Source organism: Galleria mellonella, unplaced genomic scaffold (assembly GCF_026898425.1).
Source record: "Galleria mellonella isolate WM207_F2 unplaced genomic scaffold, CSIRO_AGI_GalMel_v1 utg158, whole genome shotgun sequence".
Taxonomy (NCBI): Eukaryota; Metazoa; Arthropoda; class Insecta; order Lepidoptera; family Pyralidae; genus Galleria; species Galleria mellonella.
Genome location: NW_026442003.1, coordinates 143,575 through 165,240, shown reverse-complemented (window position 1 = coordinate 165,240; position 21,666 = coordinate 143,575). Strand labels below are relative to the sequence as shown.

At 37.5% G+C, this 21,666-nt stretch overlaps 1 protein-coding gene across 9 annotated transcripts in view; it reads left to right on the top strand.

The window, feature by feature from the left end:
- LOC113520924 (la-related protein 1) overlaps window positions 1-21,456 on the top strand; it is a 105,189-nt gene extending 83,733 nt beyond the window's left edge. For 8 of the 9 annotated variants that reach the window (XM_031911861.2, XM_052892470.1, XM_031911867.2 and 5 more), the window contains 15 exons: window positions 134-231; window positions 1,986-2,137; window positions 4,019-4,169; window positions 4,763-4,825; window positions 5,423-5,608; window positions 6,051-6,169; window positions 6,896-7,003; window positions 7,605-7,756; window positions 9,180-9,288; window positions 9,920-10,065; window positions 10,897-11,030; window positions 11,629-11,738; window positions 13,269-13,386; window positions 13,933-14,295; window positions 15,556-21,456. In XM_031911861.2, the coding sequence (XP_031767721.2) occupies window positions 134-231; window positions 1,986-2,137; window positions 4,019-4,169; window positions 4,763-4,825; window positions 5,423-5,608; window positions 6,051-6,169; window positions 6,896-7,003; window positions 7,605-7,756; window positions 9,180-9,288; window positions 9,920-10,065; window positions 10,897-11,030; window positions 11,629-11,738; window positions 13,269-13,386; window positions 13,933-13,974 (1,688 nt within the window). In that variant the 3' untranslated portion in view covers window positions 13,975-14,295; window positions 15,556-21,456. The remainder of the gene's footprint in view (window positions 1-133; window positions 232-1,985; window positions 2,138-4,018; window positions 4,170-4,762; window positions 4,826-5,422; window positions 5,609-6,050; window positions 6,170-6,895; window positions 7,004-7,604; window positions 7,757-9,179; window positions 9,289-9,919; window positions 10,066-10,896; window positions 11,031-11,628; window positions 11,739-13,268; window positions 13,387-13,932; window positions 14,296-15,555) is intronic. The other variant, XM_031911860.2, reaches the window with a different exon arrangement.
- The last annotated feature ends 210 nt before the right edge of the window (window positions 21,457-21,666 follow it).

Here is a 21,666-nt window from a genome sequence, read left to right as displayed (position 1 = left end):
TTTTATAATTTTTAAAATATAATTTTCCTATTTATGTAATGTTTTTATCTTAATTATAATTTTCTTTTAATATAGTAATATAATGGAATAATCGAAAACTTATCAATAAAGAAATATATATTTTTTTTAACAGAGGAGTCAAATAACGGGAGATCGGAGACTGACACTCGACATAGTTCGGGAACGGTCAGCCCCAGCTCCGAGAGGAGCGGCACCGATGTATGGACCGAGGTGAGTCGTACACAAAACATTCTTTTATTTTTTTTTTTTTTTACAACACAGGGGGCAAACGAGCATGCGGCTCACCTGATGGTAAGTGACTACCGCCGCCCATGGTCACCCACAACACCTACGGCATTGCAGGTGTGCTGCCGGCCAAAACATTACATGTCACAGTACATTATGTTAAATATAACTATGTCCAAGTAAATGTTGTGAATACCTTGTATAGGCATGCCTTGCATTTCTGGTACATGCACATATCCGGCTCAAAGGACCATACGATAATCCTTCTAACAAGATAAAAAAACAACCACCTATGGATTCAAAAAACAATAAAATGACAGCTGGAAAATGTTTTTTTATATGACTTAGAATGGCAAACAAGCTGACGGCCTGTCTGATGGAAAGTGGTAACCGTCGCCTATAGACATGATCAGTATCTTGGACAACAGTACACTTATATACTTCCTAGTTAAATCGGTAGTAACCATAAAATTTTACAATAAATGTGTTCAAACGTAAACCAACCTCGTAACGATAGTGGTCGCAGCCCGACTGCGGCCACTTTGAACCGAGGTGAGAGCGACGCGCCGCCACCGAACTGCGAACGCAATATGCCTTCAGCGGCTCATACGCAGCGCTACATTATTTAATACGTAATAAACTGGTGTGGTCCCGGCATAGAATTGGCCATCTTCTTCCTTTCCCGTGTGTGTCGTAAGAGACGACTAAGGGAGGACGAGGGATGGGCAGCAGCGTCCCTCTTAACCCATATCTAAAAGTCTAACTGCGGTTGCCAATCCGCCTGCCAACCGTGGCAACTGCTGCCAAAATTCCCTTTATGGGGAAGGCTTTCAACAGTGGACAGTTATCGGCTGAAATAAAATAAACTGGCAAGAGAATACTATGTGTGGTGTGTTTAAAAAATACTGTGAATGGTAGAAAATGGTAGGAAAAATTCTACCAATATTCGACATAACTATTCCTACCAAATACCGTTTGGCCAAGGGACCTGTTTTAATTATCACGCTGTAGCCCGTTCATACATAAACGATATATCTTCTTTAGAAAACACACTATACCCTGAGGAGATAAAAAACATCGCTACTAAGAACATCTTACAATTCCTGTCACTGTTAGGAGTTAGCAACGAACTTTGAAAAGAGGCGAGCACAAAAGATCATAGAAAGGTCGCATTGTTACAGTTTTTTCTACCTGAAGAAGCCTAAGAATAGTATAATTTATTTGCTGAAAAACACGGTATACAGGTTTTTTTTTATACAACTTAGAATGGCAAACAAGCTGACGGCCCACCTGATGGAAGGTGGTAACCGTTGCCTATAGACATGAGCAGTACCATGCACATAACAGAGTATACTGTTTCGTCCATGATACCCCCCAAGCGTTGCCATTCCTGAGGACTCGGGTGTTATTTCTCCGTACCCTGTAAATTCACGCCATATCCCACCCTTCAAACTGAAATACAGCCATGCAAACATAAATGCTTCACGGTTGAAACACGAATGGGACAGTGGTACCCAAGCAACAGACTTTTGTACAAAGTCTCCCTCTGGTGGTGGTAGTAATAATATGTTAGGAACAGGCGTGTTTTGCCAAAACAGTGGCATGCAAATTTTTTTTACCAGTTTTTCAATAACTTGTCATTCTCGTATTCCATCGGCGTATATCCATAACACAGGCGAGGTTACCATTCCATTTTAAACCTATAGAAAATCACTAACGACTGTATAAATCATCAACAGGTGAAGCGGCGAACGAAGGCAGGTTCCCGTGAACGCGCTCCACCGCCGACCACGGAGCCCGAGTACGAAGAGCAGCGCGAGGAGCTGCACTTCCAGCTCGACGAGGAGCTGGACTTGCCGCCCCCGAGGCACAACACCTTCACAGATACCTGGTTAGTGCTGTCACAGTTTACGAGACTGGTCATCAGCTGTATGGTTGTTTTAATTTATAAGTGTTTGTTCCATAAATTTTCTGGTTACAGAGGGTTAACACCCAAGTCCTCAGGAATGGCAACGCATGGGAGTATCATGGGCGAAACAGTGTACTCTATTATGTCCACGGTACTGCTCATGTCTATAGGCGACGGTTACCACTTTACATCAGGTGGCCGTCAGCTTGTTTGCCATTCTAAGTTGTATAAAAAAAAAGGAAAACACAAAATAAAGACAGACTTCAATTGTGGTAAAGCTAGTCATTTTGATTTTTAAATTAAAATACTGGACTGATTCTGATAAAATTTCATTGGGACCAATCTGTAAGTATATCTATTCAGGAGGCTTACAAATTTTTAGTAAATTTTTTAATACAATTTCCTTACTGTCCTATTCTGTAACTAGCGGCCCGTCCCGGTTTCGTACGGGTGGATATTTTTACATTTTAAAAAGTGGCCATTAGAGAATAATTCACTTTTCAACCGACTTCAAAAAGAAGAAGGTTGACCATTCGGTTGTATATAACTAATAGGATATTGTTTACATAAACTTTATGCAAAACCAGAGCACGTTGACGGATTATCCACACCGTGGCACTAGTACGACGGACATATTCAGTTTCCAGGACACGGGAAGAAAACATACATATATTATATTACTATATCTATACTTATAATAAATCTGTAGAGAGGTCAATTCTGTACATGGAATATATTTCCAAAATAACTATCAGCGGGTGATTAGTGATTGATACTGATGCCAAATATGCAATCAGTAAAATTTTTGTCTGTCTCTCTGTATGTATGTTCGTTATAGAAACAAAAAGTACTCGACGGATTTTAACAAAACTTGGTACAATTATTCTTCATACTCCTGGGCAGGTTATAGTATACTTTTCATCACGCTACGATCAATAGGAGCAGAGCAGTGAAGGGAAATGTTGGGAAAACGGCAGAAGTTACTTCATTTTTAAGCTTCAGTAGCGTGTGCAGCCTTAATGGCCACTTTTTAAAATGTAAAAAGTCCACCCGTGCGACGCCGGGACGGGCCGCTAGTTAATAATAATACAAATATTTTTTTACAATTTCTATTATTATTTAAGAATACCTTTTAGCAATGGTATAATTCAATAGGTTCACGTTTGATTCTAGTATGTATATCAATGCAATATTGCACTGTATGTCCACTGTCTATGGTCGAAAATGTCATAAACAGTTACTGCGAAGTAAGTGCTAAATCAAAGTATTGACTAGGCGTTCCAGGCGGCTCATTAAGTGATTCGCATGGGTGCAATGTTGGTACTACAAAATTAATATATAAATGGGCACTATGAAGTCATATCTATGTTTAAGCATGCACCAGAGGGAGACTTTGTACAAACGTCGATTGCTTGGGTATCTGTCCCATTCCTGTTTCTACCGTGAAGCAGTTGTGTTTGCATGGCTGTGTTTCGCTTTGAAGGGTGGGATATGGCGTGAATTTACTGGGTACAGAGGAATAACACTTGAGTCCTCAGGAATGGCAACGCATAGGAGGTATCATGGGCGAAACAGTATACTCTGTTATGTCCGCGGTACTGTTCATGTCTATAGGCGACGGCTACCACTTTCCATCAGGTGGGCCGTCAGTTTGTTTGCCATTCTAAGTTGTATAAAGAAAATAAATAAAAATGTGCATAACTGTTTGGTGGTAAAAACACAAGATGTTATAACTTTAAGTAAATTCTTGTGATTGTGTGTCTAACCTGTTGATTGAAAGTCAATTCTGTTGACCTTAAGCCAACTGTGGACATTGCGTGCTAATGTAAGTGAGGTTGCTTTATAAGGACGGTGTTGGCACAGGTCGGACTCGGAGTCGGAGCTGGAGTTCACGGACCGCGACGTGGGGCGGCTGCTGATCGTGACGCAGGCGCCGGCGCGCGCGCCGCGCCACGACCACGACCGCCAGGGCGACTGGGTCTCGCGCACCAAGATCACGCAGGACCTCGAGCAGGTGCGCACGCGCACGCACGCACGCGTACACACACGCACACGCACGCACACGCACACGCACACGCACACACGCCATAAGATTACAATAAACGTTACTCAATTTGGACCAAGTATCAAAATAATGAAATACCTATTTTTTACTACCTAACTTTGTTTTTCTTATAAAAGGTAAAGCAGTTATATACTGAGGACTATGTAGATTTGATAGTAGTACTGCTTAGTCTTTCATTTTGCATTCTGTAAATTCCCCAAAAATATTCTTGTGTCTCTAAGTAGGAAATACTTTAGAGGCACAATAATTTATTAATAATAATAATAAATTCTTGTGCCATTGAAATATTAATTAAATTAAGCTTCATCTATTTATCCAATAATCCTAATATTTATCAATATTTTGGAATACTCAACATTAATAATGACAAAAACATATTTTCGTGTTTTATCTTTTGTTTTATATTTAAAAAAAAATGTAATTAATTTGATTGTATAATGGTGTATCTATCTATCTGTACTATGACTGGACCCTAATTGAAACATCTTGTTTTCTGACAATTTTTTTTTTTTACCTATTTTTTTACTCTGTTCCTCCTGCAGGTCATAACAGATGGACTACGGCATTATGAAGAGGATTTATGGAATGACTCTGAATATATGTCGGTAAGTTGCAAACATGTTTCTTGTTGATGCCTTCGACCTACCTATTCCCCCCACTATGGTTATAAATGTAAATTGTTATTTAGACTATGGCTGTACATGGCAGGTATTAAAAAGAATTAATGTGAGAGATCCTAATAGGATCTATAGTTTTAGCAATTTTGTCTGACTATCTGTTCCGGTACTACGCAGAATATTTTTTTGGATATTTTATTTGTTTGTTTCGGTATCACGCAAAAACTACGCACCAAATTGAATACAGTGTGTCGTCCTCCCCCTCCCCCCCTTCCTTTCCCACATAAATCCCTTATTCCTCTCATTTACTAATTTCCTTTACGCTATTTCCAACGTTCCCTTCCTTTTTTTTCTCAATCTTTACCTCCATACCGTAGGTGGTGGAAAGTACCAACAAATGTATTCCCAAAAAGGGTTGACGTCAGGCAGGCGGCCGGTCGTAAAACTACAAGCCAAATCTTTTTGTAATATGAATAAAAAAACATATCACGCCAACCCTAAATAATAATTGGGATAAGGGTAGGAAGACGATGACGGTGGTATATATTACTCGCCCCCTAATATGGAGTAACGATGCGTGCACAGTGCAGCGGCAGCCAGAACCAGTACCGTACGGTGTCGCTGATCACGCGCGAGCAGTTCGAGGCGGCCGTGCCGCCCGAGCGCCACGCCAACCCCGCGGAGCCGCCGCCGCCGCCGCCCGTGCACGCGGCCCACAACACGCACGCCCACGCACACGCACACGCACACGCACACGCACACGCGCGCCGGGTGAGACGCTCTTTACTTTATTTTACGTCGTCTTAACCAACCCCGAATGAAGACGAGGTTGTCAATACAATTGCATTTTATAGTTGTTACTTCATAATTCCGTATATGCTTTTAGATTATTACTGAAAAAAATTCATCAAAATCGGTCCAGCAATTTTACAGCAGCAGGATTTACTACGATTGCAGTTAATGATTTTGATTTTGTAGAAGAAAATGTATTTTTTGATTAATATATTCGAAAACATCAAAGGTTTTATTAAATGACGAATGATTAAACAAGTAAGAGAGGCTTGAAAGGGAATATAATCATATTCTGTGATTTACTTGTTGTTCATGTCTACAGGCAGAAGTTACCATTTTCCACCATATGAGCCGTCAGCTTATTTGCAACTACATACTGCTTACAAATCAAAATATCATTATATCTGTTTTTGGCCGTCAGGGCGCACAGGGGACGCAGAGCGAGCAGGGCGGACAGGAAGCCGGCAGTAAGCCCAAGCGGCCGCGCCGCACGGCTCGGTTCTACGCAGCCAACAAAGATCCTCACGCCACCGATGTCATGTTAGTGTTATATTCTATTTCCATACCTGTAGATCCGGCTAAAAGGATCAATTTAAAGTATTTCCATATCTGTAAATCCGGCATTTTAAGGTTATTATAATGCCGGATTTCATTCATTTTAAGGTACTTCAATCCGGATTAGTCCATATACTAGAGATATTAATGCTACTGTGATGTTTATATTACTAGAGAGAGACTTTGTACAAAAGTGGATTGCTTGGGTACCTCTGTTCCATTCGTGTTTCAACCGTGAAGCAGTTGTGTTTGCATGGCTGTGTTTCAGTATGAAGGGTGGGATATGGCGTGAATTTACTGGGTACAGAGGATTAACACCTGAGTCCTCAAGAATGACAACGCATTGAGGGTATCATGGGCAAATAGTATACTCTGTTATGAGCATGGTACTGCTCATGTCTATAGACGATGGTTACCACTTTCCATCAGGTGGGCCGTCAGCTTGTTTGCCATTCTAAGTTGTATAAAAATTTGTATTATATTATAACAAATTCCACTTGCCATATAGATTTTTTTTCAATTAGGGTGAAAAAGTACCCCAGTAATGTACACTACGTTATGGGACCAAAGTGTGACAGCTGAGAATTGAATGGTTTATTACTATAAATACTATAGTACAACAGCATTGGCCAAATATTATCTTTTGTATATCCCCGTCTATAGTTTATTACCAAGTATAGACAGTGTAATGACGGTAGGTTTCTGTTGCAGCACTAGCAGGAAACACAAGACGCGGCACAGCCTCAACCCACCGGTGGAGCACCATGTGGGCTGGATCATGGACGTTCGTGAGCACCGACCTCGGACACATAGCACTGGGTGAGTTTATACACGGCACAAACTCATACAGCGTAGTCCTGGAGAACATACAACAGATTACCAGAGGCAGACTTTGTACAAAAGTTATTTGCTTCGGTACCATTGTCCTATCCATGTTTCAACCGTAAAGCAGTTGTATTTGCTTAACTGTGTTTCAGTTTGAAGGGTCGGATATGGCAGTGAATTTACAGGGTACAAAGAAATATTACCCGAGTCCTCAGGAATGGCAACGCATGGGCGGTATCATGGGCGAAACAGCCATAAAACAAGTGTGTTTGCATGGCTATGTTTCGATTTGAAGGGTGAGATATGGCAGTGAAATTACAGGGTACAGAGGCATAATACCTTAGCCCTCAGGAATGGCAACGCATGAAGGATATCGTGGGCAACACAGTACACTCTGTTATGTCTATGGTACTGCTCATGTGTATAGGAGACTGTTACCACTTTCCATCATGTGGCCCGTCAGCTTGTTTGCCATTCCAAGTTGCATAAAAAAGAACATTCCTAATTCATACACACACAGCACATGATCAATACACAAAGTCGCCAATAATTTCTGATGTTGTTCACGTATAATGAGAGTGTTTTTGGGTGGCAGGTCGTCGCTGGGCACGTCGCCGACGCTGGGCTCGTCGTGCGGCTCGGTGCCGCAGTCGCTGCCCGCCTTCCAGCACCCCAGTCACGGGCTGCTGCGCGAGAACCACTTCACGCAGCAGGCCTACCACAAGTACCACTCGCGCTGTCTCAAAGGTAACCACCCGCTCCTATATACATACTGTTGTTATTTATTTATTCATTATCATCGTATCAGCCCTTAACTGACTGGGGGAAAGGGATTGTCAGTAATGGAGACTGAGAATCCCATTGCTAGCAATATACCCAACCAGGTCGACCTCCTCGCGGTTCCCCTGGAAACTATCATGGTTAATTCCTGATGAATTCATCATGATGGGCCAACTGACCTGTTTTCATTCTCATCGATCACCCTTCACTGGTGCTCCGTCAGCGTATACCATTAGCGCAGGCGGGGTTACCATTCCATTTTCACTCGACAAAAAAAAAAAGCCCTTAACTGACCACTGCTGAACATAAGCCTCCCCCTTGGGGGGTTTTGCTAGTATTTGCCACGGTTGAGAGGCGGATTGGCAACCGCTGTTAGGCTTTGGAGATTTTTTAAGAGGACACTGCTGCCTATCCGTCGCCCTCCCTCAGTCGCCTCTTACGACACCCATGAGAAATGGAGGGGTGGCCTATTCTATTCGTGGGCCACATTTTAATGTGTATAGGCTACAGTTACCAATGTGTATTAAATAGTCTGTCGGATTATTTGCTATTGTGGTTTTAATAAGAACATATAGAGAACATATTAGTAAAAATATCCACCCATGAATATTATTTATTTATTTTTAACTATAACATTTAAGTCGATCGGTACACATGTACGACTGTAACTACTAATGAACTGTCAGTTTTCTCATATTGGCTTTGTTGGAAGGAATCTCTATTGGAGATAAGCTCGCCTCTGTGCACTATTATGTTTGTTTTTACATTTCAATAACCTTTTGTGTACAATAAAGAATAGGAAGGTTTATATTTTGCGGAAATCGAACCCGTAAGCATAGAAAGGAGTTTTTTTTTTTTTAATGGATGATAATAAAACTGTAATTCCGCTTGCCCTAACGGTATACATTGGCGGGGTAACAGTGAGGGATGGATAGGTGAGGATGAACAGCCAGGTCGGTTAACCCATAGTGATAAATACACCTGCAATGAAATGGGGGGAAAGGGGATTGTTAGTAATGGGGATTAGTAGTCCCATTGCTGGCAATATACCCTGTCGGGTCGACCTCCTCTTGGTTCCCCCTGGAAACCATCTTGATTGATTTATTGTTAGATTTGTCACAGTGGGCTGACTGACCTGCTTCATCCTCACCTATCATCCCTCATTGGTGCCCCGCCAGTGTATGCCGATAGCGCAGACGGGGTTACCATTTCATTATTATCCATTAAAAAAAATACACCTGCAATTCAGCACCATGGTTTCCAGGTGGGACCACGTGGAGGTCGACCTAACAATGAGACTAGTAGTCCGCATAAATAACGCCCCAAGGAAGGTGTTCCTGAACCACCGCCAGGATTGTCAACGTAATATTAATTATTGTAATGGTTACAGAACGCAAGAAGCTCGGTATCGGCCAGTCCCAAGAGATGAACACTCTATTCAGGTTCTGGTCTTTCTTTCTGAGGGACCACTTCAATCGCACCATGTACAACGAGTTCAGGTGAGTGCTCTCGGGTCATCGTCATCATCATTTATCTTTAACTCTTTATTACACCAAAAACATAAAAATAAACAATGACATATAAACAATTCAACTGAAATACAGTAGCATAAAGTACAGGTTAAAATATACCTATAAAGATACAAAAGGCGGTCTTATCGCTAGCGCAATCTCTTACAGACAACCCTTGGTTAAAGGGGAACAGAAAAGAAGTGGGCAGGTGGCGCAAGAGTGAATTAATTATTATCTGTCCACTGATAAAAATGGGCCTCACCCATAGACTGCCATAAGTAATGGTTCTATGCTTCCACTGATTCCTTGCATATCATCATGTCAACGGTCCACTGTTGGACATAGGACTTCCCTTATTGGGGGCTTGAAGGAGAAGACTCCCTTATGAGGAGGATTGGCAACCACTATTTGTTCTTGGTGATGTTTAAAGAAAGACGCTACTGCCAATCCTTCGACCTTGAAATCCCCTAGTCGCCTTACGACACCCACAGGAAAGGAAGCGGTGGCCTATTCTATTACGGGACCACACTTTCTGCATATACATACATTATATCAGCCGTTACCTGTCCAGAAGTTACATGAATAACGTCCGGTGTATTGATGGAGTGGTTCATTCCAGGACCTTGGCGAATGAAGACGCTGCCGCAGGCTTCCGGTACGGTCTCGAGTGCCTCTTCAGATTCTACTCCTACGGTCTCGAGAGGAAGTTCCGCCCGGAGTTGTACCAGGACTTCCAGACGGAGACGATAGCTGACTACGAAAAAGGTAAGTTTTAAAAACGTATATTTAAAATGTAAATATAATAACTGAAGAATAAAATATTAAAAACAGGACCCAATTTTATGAACATACTACTAGCACTAGACATTTTGCTCCGTTGTCGCAAATGGTTGTAATTATAAAAGTATAGTTATTTATTTTATTATTTATTTATTTAAGGAATACCAACAGCATATTGCATTATAACATATAGGTATAACAAACATTAAATACAATACAATATTAATGTACACGCCTATTATAGGTATTCACAGCATTCACTTTAACATAGTTATACAGTGCGAGAAAATTAAGTAAATAACAAAAACATTAATTAGTTAATATTAATTAGTAAAATGATAGACTGTTTTGAACGATTTCTGGTTTGAACGTGTCGATCCTAACATGTTGTAGCTTCTCATGCAAACAAACGTTTTTATTGAACACTTTGTGATGACAAGTTTCAAATTCGCATATCAATCAATAACGTGTGGTACATACGATATTTTTATCTATTTACATACATACATACATACATATCTGTCACGCCTGTCTGCCATTAGGGTAGGCAGAAACAATGGAACGCCAAATGCTTCGATTCAAACAAACCTCTATTTGCAATATACCCACATATGTATAAGATTGTATGTTTCCATCCGAACTCGACATATTTTGACCTCTAGAACATCACATATAAATCTTTTTTGGCAACATATTTGAAGTAACATTGTTTAATTATTCAATATACTTATTCTATATTTATTTTATATGCATATTAATTAATAAATGTGTGTTCAAATAGAGTAGAGCAAAATCTGACATTGCTATACGTTGCAGGTCAGCTGTACGGACTGGAGAAGTTCTGGGCGTTCCTCAAGTACTACAAGCACGCGTCCGAGCTGCAGGTGGAGCCCAAACTGGACGGTTACCTCTCCAAGTTCAATAGTATCGAAGACTTTCGCGTGCTGGAGGTGAGTTCACACATATTGGAGCGTCATCCTCTACCTTCAGTCTCGTAAACTTACTAAATGATTATTCTAAAATAAACATTATAATGTGGGGATAAATTAGAATTTTTGTATTTTTTTTATGCAAATTTGAATGGCAAACAAGCTGCGGGCCACCTGATGGAAAGTGGTAACCGCCGCCTATAGACATGAGCAGTACCATGGACATAACAGAGTGTACTGTTTCGCCCATGATACCGCCTTATACGTTGCCATTCTTGAGGTATAAGGTGTTATACCTCTGTGCTCTGTAATCAGTCTGGTTCCCTGAAGGGTTAGCACTGCACATGACACCCGTAGGCATCCATATGTATATAGACGTTATAGAGTGAGACGGGGCGTTAGCTTTCTTTTTTATACCACTGAGGTAACAAACAAGCATACGGCCCACCTGATGGTGAGCGGTTACCGTAGCCTATGAACGCCTGCAATGCCAGAGGTATTACGCGCGCGTTGCCGACCCTGAAGAAACCTCTTTACCCCCCTTTTGAAGAACCCTATCTTGTTTGTGACGTGGTGTTGTTGTGTCGTGTGAGTGTAATGCGAGGCGTGTCGTCCGCAGCCGCAGCTGCACGAGCTGCTGGCGAGCCCGGCGGCGGCGGCCGGCCCGCGCACGCGCTCCGTCTCGGAAAGCGACCGCGCCCTCACCGCCGCCCACAACAACCACTTCTGGTATGCATACATTTATTGGAAACGCAATACACACAACTCGGAGAGGCGAGCGACTATCCACTCCGCAGCCACCATAGAAAACAAATACCTAGCGCAGGGGGGGGAAAGGGATTGTTAGTAGTGGAGACTGAGAATCCCATTGCTAGCAATATACCTTATCAGGTCGACCTCCTCGCGGTAACTGGAAACTATCATGGTTAGTTCCAGATGAATTCATCATGATGGGCTAACTGGCCTGTTTTCATTCTCATCTATCACCTTTCACTGGTGCTCCGCCAGCGTATCCCGTTAGCGCAGGCGGGGTTACCATTCCATTTTCACCCATTAAAAAAAAAATATACCTAACACAAAACACACCATGCCGACATACACACAATATCCATGTATATCGGCTTTAAACCTAGCCACTTGGATGCTGAAGCCTCCGGAGAAAATGCCGGGGTAATTGGATTCCCGACGCTCCTACCTCGCCCGCCCTTCCAATTCGGCGGGTCTCGAGACCACCATGATGATGAGATTTTTTGTTTTTAATGGATGACACTGAAATGGTAACCCCGCCCGTGCTATCAATATATGCTGGCTGGACACCAGTGAGCGATCAAAGGTGAGAATAAAGAGGCAAATCAGTTAGCCCATCGTGATGAATACACCTGGAATTTAGCACGATGGTTTCCAGGGCGGGGTGCCGTAGTAGAGGTCGACTTGATATATTGCTAGCAATGGGAATGGTAGATCGCATAAAATCCCCTCCCCCCTCGATATGTTGGCTATTTCCACTTATATAGGCAAAATTCCCTTTTTCCTAATTTTTCTCCCTGGAAGGTAAGGAGTAGGATATAAGTTATATACATAGAGCATCGAGTGGGGAATAACTTCTCAAGATTTAGTCAGCTAAATAGATATTTGGCTGACACAATTTTTTTAAATGTAAATCAAACCAAAACGTACCATTTTTTTGGTATTGCAAGTAATTGGACTAAAAACTTCCATCACACAAAGTAATTTTTTGAACAATTTTCAACTTGAATTTAGAACTATTTCTGCTGATATTAAGTAAATTTGTTCATATTGCTTACAAATTAATATACATGTAATAATAAAAATTTAAAATGGCGGCTATATTAAATAATTTAAAAACATAAGTATTTTATAAGTTTATTAAAGTAAATATTAAAATATATACATAGTGTCTCTATATGAATACTTCGAAAAAAGCGGGTCAATTTTTTGATACAATTGTGCACGTGATAGGGTTACCAGATTAAAAATTATTATTTTATATTAAGTAAAAAAGGTGAAGGTCGTAACTACAAATATTATCAGGATTCAATAATCCTTTGTAGTATTTAACTTTATTTATATATTTAATTATATTATTAATTTATTAAGAATAATAATTCTTTTAATTAAGATAGAACGTCATAGTTCTTTCACATTGATCGATAAATCCTTTAAAGTCATTTCCACGTTTATAATATTAGCGAGGCTGTAGTAAAACACCATGTTTTATGTGTTTGCGATGTTGTGCAGCCGGGCCGCCGCCGCGTCGAGCAGCAGCAGCGGGACGGCCGCGGGCGGTGCCGCCGCCGGACACAAGGACAGCCGCGGCCGCGCCGGCTCCTGCGGCGCACAAAGTGTCGTCGCTTCGGTGAGACGCCTCTACACTTATACACCAAACTAGTCGATCATGCACGGGCTTTTAACGACCATGTAATTTTAGACATAGTACATTTAAATAAGTACACGTAATGTTAACAGAGATTTAAAAGAGTAACTGTTTAGTTTCTTGCGGGCTTTTTTATGAAAATAATGACTATTTAAAACTGCTTCTAAACAAGGATATTTTTATTTATTATTATTTTTTTTATGCAACTTAGAATGGCAAACAAACTGACTGTTCACCTTATGGAAAGTGGTAACCGTCGCCTATAGACATGAGTAGTACCATGCACATAACAGAGTATACTGTTTCACCTGTAAATGCGTTACCATTCCTTAGGACTCAGATATTATTCCTTTATACCTTGTAACATAGCCATGCAAACGCAGCTGCTTCACGGTTGAGACTCGAATGGATAGACATGAGCAGTACCATGGACATAACAGATTATACTGTTTTGCCCATGATACTTTCCATTCCTTTCAAAGATGATCAGAATTTTAACAGAAAATGTAATAATAATGTTTGTTACAGCGCCGCCCAAAAACCCAGAAGCCGTACCCTCAACTGAACTAAAACCGGTCGCAGCGCGTGCGCAGTGACCGCCCAGCACAGCAATACAGCAGTGTATATAGACTCGACGCGAACGTGTGTTACTTAACCTAGTTTTAAAAATAAAAAATTAAATGCATTTTTTTTATATATATATATATATGTATACATAACGAGAAAATAGTGCTGACGGACACTGCAAGACGTTTTAGTGTTTTTTTTTTCTGTCCGGTGTGTATTTTGTGACTGGTTGCGACCGGTGCGAACTGGTTTGTACCGGTGTTTACCGGCCATTTTGAATGGGGACGGACTCTGGATTGCAGGCATATAATATACGGAGCCTAGGTGAGTTGACTTTAGATGTTTTTTTTTTTATAATGTCGTTTTAAGTGACTTCAAAATTAAGATGGTTTTCAGTTTTATGTTTATTTTTTTTAAGCTTTTTTTTTATAAATTACTTTCATTTAAGTTTACTTTTATAATATGGCGTATATTATTTGTATAAGGCGATGGTTATTCTTTAATAAATATAAATGGTTGTGAGAAATGACAACCCCATGATATTGATAGGTGAAGATGAAGGCAGGTGAGTTAGCTCATCGTGATGAATTGAACAAGAATTAACCATAACGGTTTTCAGAGGAAACCGTGTGTAGGTCGACCTGATAGGGTATTTTTTTTATGGATGATAATGGAATGGTTACCTCGCCTGCGCTATCGGTATACGCTGGCGGGACACTCGTAAGAGATGACAGGTGAGGATGAAAGCAGGTCAGTTAGCCCATCGTGATGAATTTCACAAGAACTAACCACAATGGTTTCCAGGGAGAACCACGTGGAGGTCGACTTAATAGGGTATGTAGTTAGTAATGGGGCTTTTAGATCCCATTATTAACAATCCCTTCCCCCTGATAGGGTATATTAGTAATAATGAGGTCGTTAGACATGAATATCAAATAAGCCATCAGTTTTTTTTTTTTTTTTGCTGTTTCATGCTGCAGTTACAAAGGTCATAATGTAAACTTTCTACAACTGGTCATATCCAGCATTGTATCTACCATATTATGTAAAAGGATATAGCCTATTATTCTGGCCAACTGGGTCGTGCCTGGCTGGCTAGAGTAATATAGTATTTTTGTAGATTTAAATAAATTCCTCATGTATATGTACATTGCATGTAAATTTTTGACTGTAAATGAATTTCAATACAGTTAATTGACTGTCCAGATTTTAATTTTAAGTCCCTAAATGGAAATATTTGGTGGTAGTAATTTAGACCCTATGAACAAACTATCCTATCTATGTCTATAGTTTTTTTTTATACAACTTAGAATGGCAAACAAGCTGACGGCCCACCTGATGGAAAGTGGTAACCGTCGCCTATAGACATGAGCAGTACTATGGACATAACAGCGTATACTGTTTCGCCCATGATGCCCCCCATGCGTTGCCATCCCTGAGGACTCAGGTGTTATTCCTCTGTACCGTGTAAATTCACTGCCATATCCCACCCTTCAAACCGAAACACAGCCATGCAAACACAACTGCTTCACGGTCGAAACACGAATGGGAATAGTAACACTAATTTTTTTTTTTTTTTTGCAGCTTGTACGCAACGACAATAAGCAATGCTACGCAACAAGTCATCACGAGGCGTCTGACTAATGGCTTCTAGCATGTAACCTTAAATTATAACTACTACTAAATATTTATATATATATATATATATTTTTGACATGTATCAACCGAAATTCAGTCATGAGAGATAGACAATTCGTTTTTAATAGGTATTCGTTTTCGTAGGATAATTAATAATATATAACGAAAAAGATAAAAAAGAATAATTAATTAAGGTTTTTTTTTTCTTAGTTATCGCTTGTAGGTTAGTTTTTTTCAAGTGGCAACACTTTTTTTTTATATCACAAGTGGTGCTGCGGTTTTTCAGATTTCAGTTTTCGGATCTCTCCTCTAGTGCCGGTTTTTAGTCGTTCTTTTTCTAGATATCCGGGGCTAGACTACGATCGTTGATTAATGACGAAAGTTAGAATTCTCGGATTTTTTAGGAGAGAAGTTGATTTCGCGTATATTTGCGTCGACATAAAAGTTAACAAAATTGTCGATCGATAATTTAAGCTTTTATGCTTTTTGAAATTCGAATATATGTTATTCAGAAATCGATCGCTATAGCGCGAGATCGCATATATTTTACGTTGACGCAAATATATGGTGACCCATACGCGCGTATTGTATTTAATATTCTTTAGAAACGAAAATGTGTACAGATGTTAATATTTTTCAGGTAGTCAAATTGATATTAGCGATGACGACATAGTTCTTCGAAAATGTAAATCGTCAGAAAGACTGGCTAAATGCACGTTTAAAATGTAAAGAATTGATTAAAAAAAAATGAATTAAAGTGTTATGTGAATCGTTTTGATATCTGGATGTACTTGACAAATGTTTTTAGTTTTTTTTTTTTTGCAGACCCCAAAAGATGCATGTTATTACAAAAAAAAAAAAATACATATAGAAAATAAAATCGATCTCAATTTCTATAAAAAGTTGCCCATAAGGAAATGTGAATATAAACGAACATTTATATATGCAAGAGGGATCAATTTTAGGGCAATTCCAGAACTCTTTTTCGCGGCCATGTAGAGCAATAAGATCGCTTGCAAGTAATGGCAACACATCAGAAATATCCGCGATCGACGACGAACGACGTTTTACAGTATTGTGGTAGTACTTTGAACAACTTCGGTATTGTCGCGCTCAAAAATTGTTCATGTCTATAGGTGACAGTTACCATAAATTCATTGTGAATTATTTATGAAAATATCTCACTGTGATAATCTACATCTGTTCGGGTCTGCCCTCTCTATACTGCCACGTTATTCGGATGACACAAGCATGAGCACACATTTTGGTAATACTCTTCCTTGTACAGTTGGGAATATGACAGTTGTAAAGGTAACATTGGCATTGGACTCGAACAAAAACTATCACCAAATACATGTTTCGGATATAATTTTATAGAAATGATTTTTAAATGTCCGATATGTGTTTTAATTAATATTATGTAATTCCAAATGGGTTTCCTATATTGGGGAAGTACTCGCATATTAACTTTGTCGAGTAATACATTTTTTTTCTTTTTCGAATTTTATACTTAGGTGATATAATATTTATATGATTATTGTGAATCGTTTGTCAGTCTTCTCTATAATGTAAAAATTGTAAATAGTTCCAATTTGTATATTGTATGAAGATGTGTCGTTTGTTTTTATTCTTTTTTTTTTTTTTTTATTTTGGAAACCCACAGACAAGACACAATATGTTAAGTATCTATGACACCTATACTCTACTTGACGCCGTTGTGTCGTCTTTTGCGATAATTTTTTTTTTGTCGTCTTACTATTTTTAAATATATTTTTACCTTTACCATTGTCAACATTCTAAATGTTATTCTTAATGATTCCTATTCTAGTTTAAGAGCGTAACAGCATGATTGCTATATCGGTTCACAAATCGAAACTCTGCAATATATTGATTGTGTTGTTGGAGCTTAAACTTAACAACCTGAAGTTCGGTGTAAAAGGTCATATGTAAAAATTACTAACTTGCTCAATGTTTGTTTTTTTTTTTATGTGCGGAAAAAATGGAGACTTGTGATTGTGATGTGACTCGATGATGATGATGAAATGTTTTATCCAAATTGAATTTTTTAATATCATTCTTCTCTATTCTTAAAATGAAAGTTCGTCACCACGATTGGTGTAATAAGTATCGAATGAAGTGTGTTAAAAATTTGCAAAAATTGTCAAAAAAAAAATGAATTTACTAGCTGTAATTCGTAGTTTCTTAAATGGGCAATATTTTCTTTGGATTAAAGACGATATTTGCTAAGCAAGAAACAATTGCTTATTTAGCTTCGAAAATAAATATTAAGGGGCCATTATGTTTTATCTAGGGTGATCGCTTATTATTTTAGTGTCAGCATCGATTATATAAGAACCCTTATATATATATAATATTATGTCTAAACTACATAGAAAATTAGAGCCGACTGTACTGAAATAGTAACAAAAAATCTATTATGCGACAACCCTACAACCTATTTTCTTTTTAAAACAAATATTGACATTTGCAAATGCCTTAAATTTTATTAGTCGTAATTGTTTAAATAATAAAAATTTTAAGTACTCAAATATGTAAATAGAGAATAGGTATAAGCAGCTCTATATTGTTATCACGCGAAAATTATTTTAAAGACATTAAAATTCGTCATGATTAAAATGCCCAAGTCATTTATCGACTTAATAGATTTAGTCGTGAATGTAAGCATTATTGTGTTCATGATTTAGCCTAATTGGCCTGTGTCTACTAAAAAAAAAAAAAAAAAAATGGTGGATTTATTCCCGCTATTTTTTATCAATTTCGCGCGCATTTTAGATGAAGTTAAAATTTGTCAGACTATGGCATGTTGTCTTTGAAATGTTTTAGTGGGATTTACGTTCAATTTGGATAAAGACATTATTTTATTTCTTATGTATAACTGTATATTACTAAATATAAAGCAGATTAACATGAGTCGGTATAATTCTTTAGTTTCGTAATTTTAAGTGTGCTTTTTATTTTTAAACAGCGCGCTTTAGTGCTGGCATGTGAGTGAAGTTTTCAAATAATATATTATACTCTAAAGTTGATTAAAAAAAAATCGCATACTTACCATTTTGGAATAAAAGGAGTAGTTTTTAAAAACAAAAAGACGCCTAGTCTTTTATTTATGTTGGTCTTTTTTAATAGAATGTAACTATTTCCAAATTTTGCTTAAATTATACATTGTATAAACTCTATTATTCCAATTTAATTTTGTAACTTCCATACTTGATATTGGAATGCGTAAAATTAAAAAGAACGTTCTATTCTTCAATCACCATACCAGCACGAGGCGCGTTTATTTCGTAACTATTAGAATAAAATAAAAATAAAAAAATAATATCTACACGCTTAGGTCGCTTCTGAATATAAAATAGTTCCTAAATGCTAATTTGTAATTCTTTTTGACATAGAAATCGTATATATGGTTTTATATACCTAATATTCAGAAGATATCGTAATTTTTTTTAATAATCCAAGAAATCTCAATTCTAATGAATGATTATTAAAATCGTCAGAATTTCGCATTTAACGTATTTAATTTTATAAAATAAATCGATTTCTGTGTCAAACCAACCTTGAAGATTGTCAGTGTCAATTTTGGATCTATAAAATGGCAACACTTATGTCAAATTAACTTTGGACTAGTCACATGTTTATCAAATTTGACATTTACAATCTTACGGTTGTCAGATATGCGTTGAAACAAGTGAAATCCGAATATTCCAAATTTGAATTCAATAAAATAGAATGATTTTGAAAGTTCTGATAACCTATTATTATTAATAATAATAATATTTGACTGTATCTATCATATCTTACAAGTTCATTTAAGTATTGGACGCATGTTTCTGTCTCTCTTGTTTAATAGAATTTTAATAGGCGAGATTTAACCTCGAAATGAATTTGAAATAATTGAATCTGTGTATCGTAATTATACTTATTTTTTTTTCGGCATACCTATTTTTTTTTTTTAATAAAATTACCAGCATATTTTAATTTTAATTATCCATTATTATAATATAAATCTATAGCTTGGACGAATATGTGCGTCCAATTACATTAAGTTAATATAACCGTCCCGTAAATTTATTATTAGAACGATTTAAAGTTAACCATAGTTTCATTAGACATGGTACGAAGCGATCGAGAGCCGTTGACGTCACATTTTCAAAATACTCTGCAAACATTGTTTTAATTGACTAATCTTGCCATATGTGAAATTACATTGTGATTTTTTTTTTTATAATCTTCAGACATAGACAATTTTCTTTTTTTGTTTATAATTAACTTATAACTTTCTTTCTCGAATCATGACCATTTAATAGTTTCTTATTATTTCCATAACTGGATTTAAAATAAAAATAATAAAATAATGTTATATAAACATTTGAATTATTTAAAAATTTGTGATTGATTCACACGCTGCAATTTAAATATGTTAATGTAAAAATTTGCTACACTTTTTGCTCTACTACATTATAAATGCTCCATTTTTTCTGTCGATACCACACAAATATTGTATTGATTGTATTTATATAACAATTCTGACTAGACATGGATCATATATGTCTAGATGGCTCGAATGTCCATAACATTCTATAAACGGGTAGCGTACAGTAATTTTTTGGCAATTTCTTTTAAAACAAAACAAAGTTCGCCAATGTTTAATGCTGTAAGTAATTTAATACAAATGTTCCTCATATTAAACTATTTGTTTAATAAGAATTGACTGTTTTTTCATATAACAAAAGTATTGTATACATTAATTATTAAAAATAGCCACCGCTTACAAAGATTCTGTCAAGGTGCACATATTTTATGTCAATTTCAAATATTAAAAACATAGAAAACTAATCAATGAAAATATTATGTCTGAATCTTGATACGCAGTTTACTTATTGTATTGTTTTTTTTTTTTTTAATTTAAACTTGTAATACATATTTCTGCCACTTCCAAAACACTAATTTTATATTCTGGTATCCCTATTGGCACATATATTACCAAAACAATACTGTTTTTGGCAAAGCGTTTTTATAGAGACTCTCCATCTAGAACTATATGATCTTTAGAGCTTAATAGAGCGTAAAATAAATTGAAGTGTTAATGAATTTTCATTGATTTAAACTATTAATTTCATTAGACCTGCATAGATTCATGTCGTATAGGGAGATCAAGGATATGGCCTGGGATAGAGCTGGCTGGAGGAAGATGCATGAATTGGTTGCACCGACAACAGGGAACTCTTAAATGCATAGATTTTGAGGATGTGACGTCACAAATGACAACATATGAGAATTGTGTTATTGTTAAGTTTTTTTTTTTTCTTTAATTTAATCCGTGACGATTGTTGCAATCTATTATTAAGTACGCCAAAGTAGAGGAAAGCTTGTGTAATGCACATACAAAATAAACTAGGATCATGTATTGACGAAAACTTACAAAAAAAAATGCTGTTAAGTGTATCATAGGTTAGGTTACACTCGATAGAAGTTGTTTTTTTTTTTTTTTTTCATTTTATAATTTGAAGGTAATTTTCTTTTTTGGATTATAAAAAAAAAATTGGTTGTTGTAATTATAGTAATTCGTAGGTGTTTAATAGTAATAGGCGTATAAAAAGGATGATTTCACGCGTACTTTCTCGATGGCCGCTACGGACGTGCCCCCGACATGTTGCGCTCTGTGAAAATTGGTGTATGTTTTATTGATTTCTCGTTTTCACAAAATACAAATTGCTGACCCGGCACATCGGGCGCTTTCGTTGCCGGCGATCCTTATGGCTGTAAGTTATACACTATAGACGTAATATTATTATATTGATAAATAAATTAATAATAAAAAAACAATGATGTTATTTAATTTAATATCCCCCCAATAAGTTCCCTGTAAGTTTTTTTTTAATCCTCTGACCGTCAATTTTTTTCCCGCTTTATTTCTCTCCCCCCCCCCCCACCCTTTGCTTTGACAACAAATAGCAGAAGAACAGAATAGAAACATTCATTACCATACAATTACAATATAAAATATAGATAAAATATGCAAAAAGTGTCCCATAC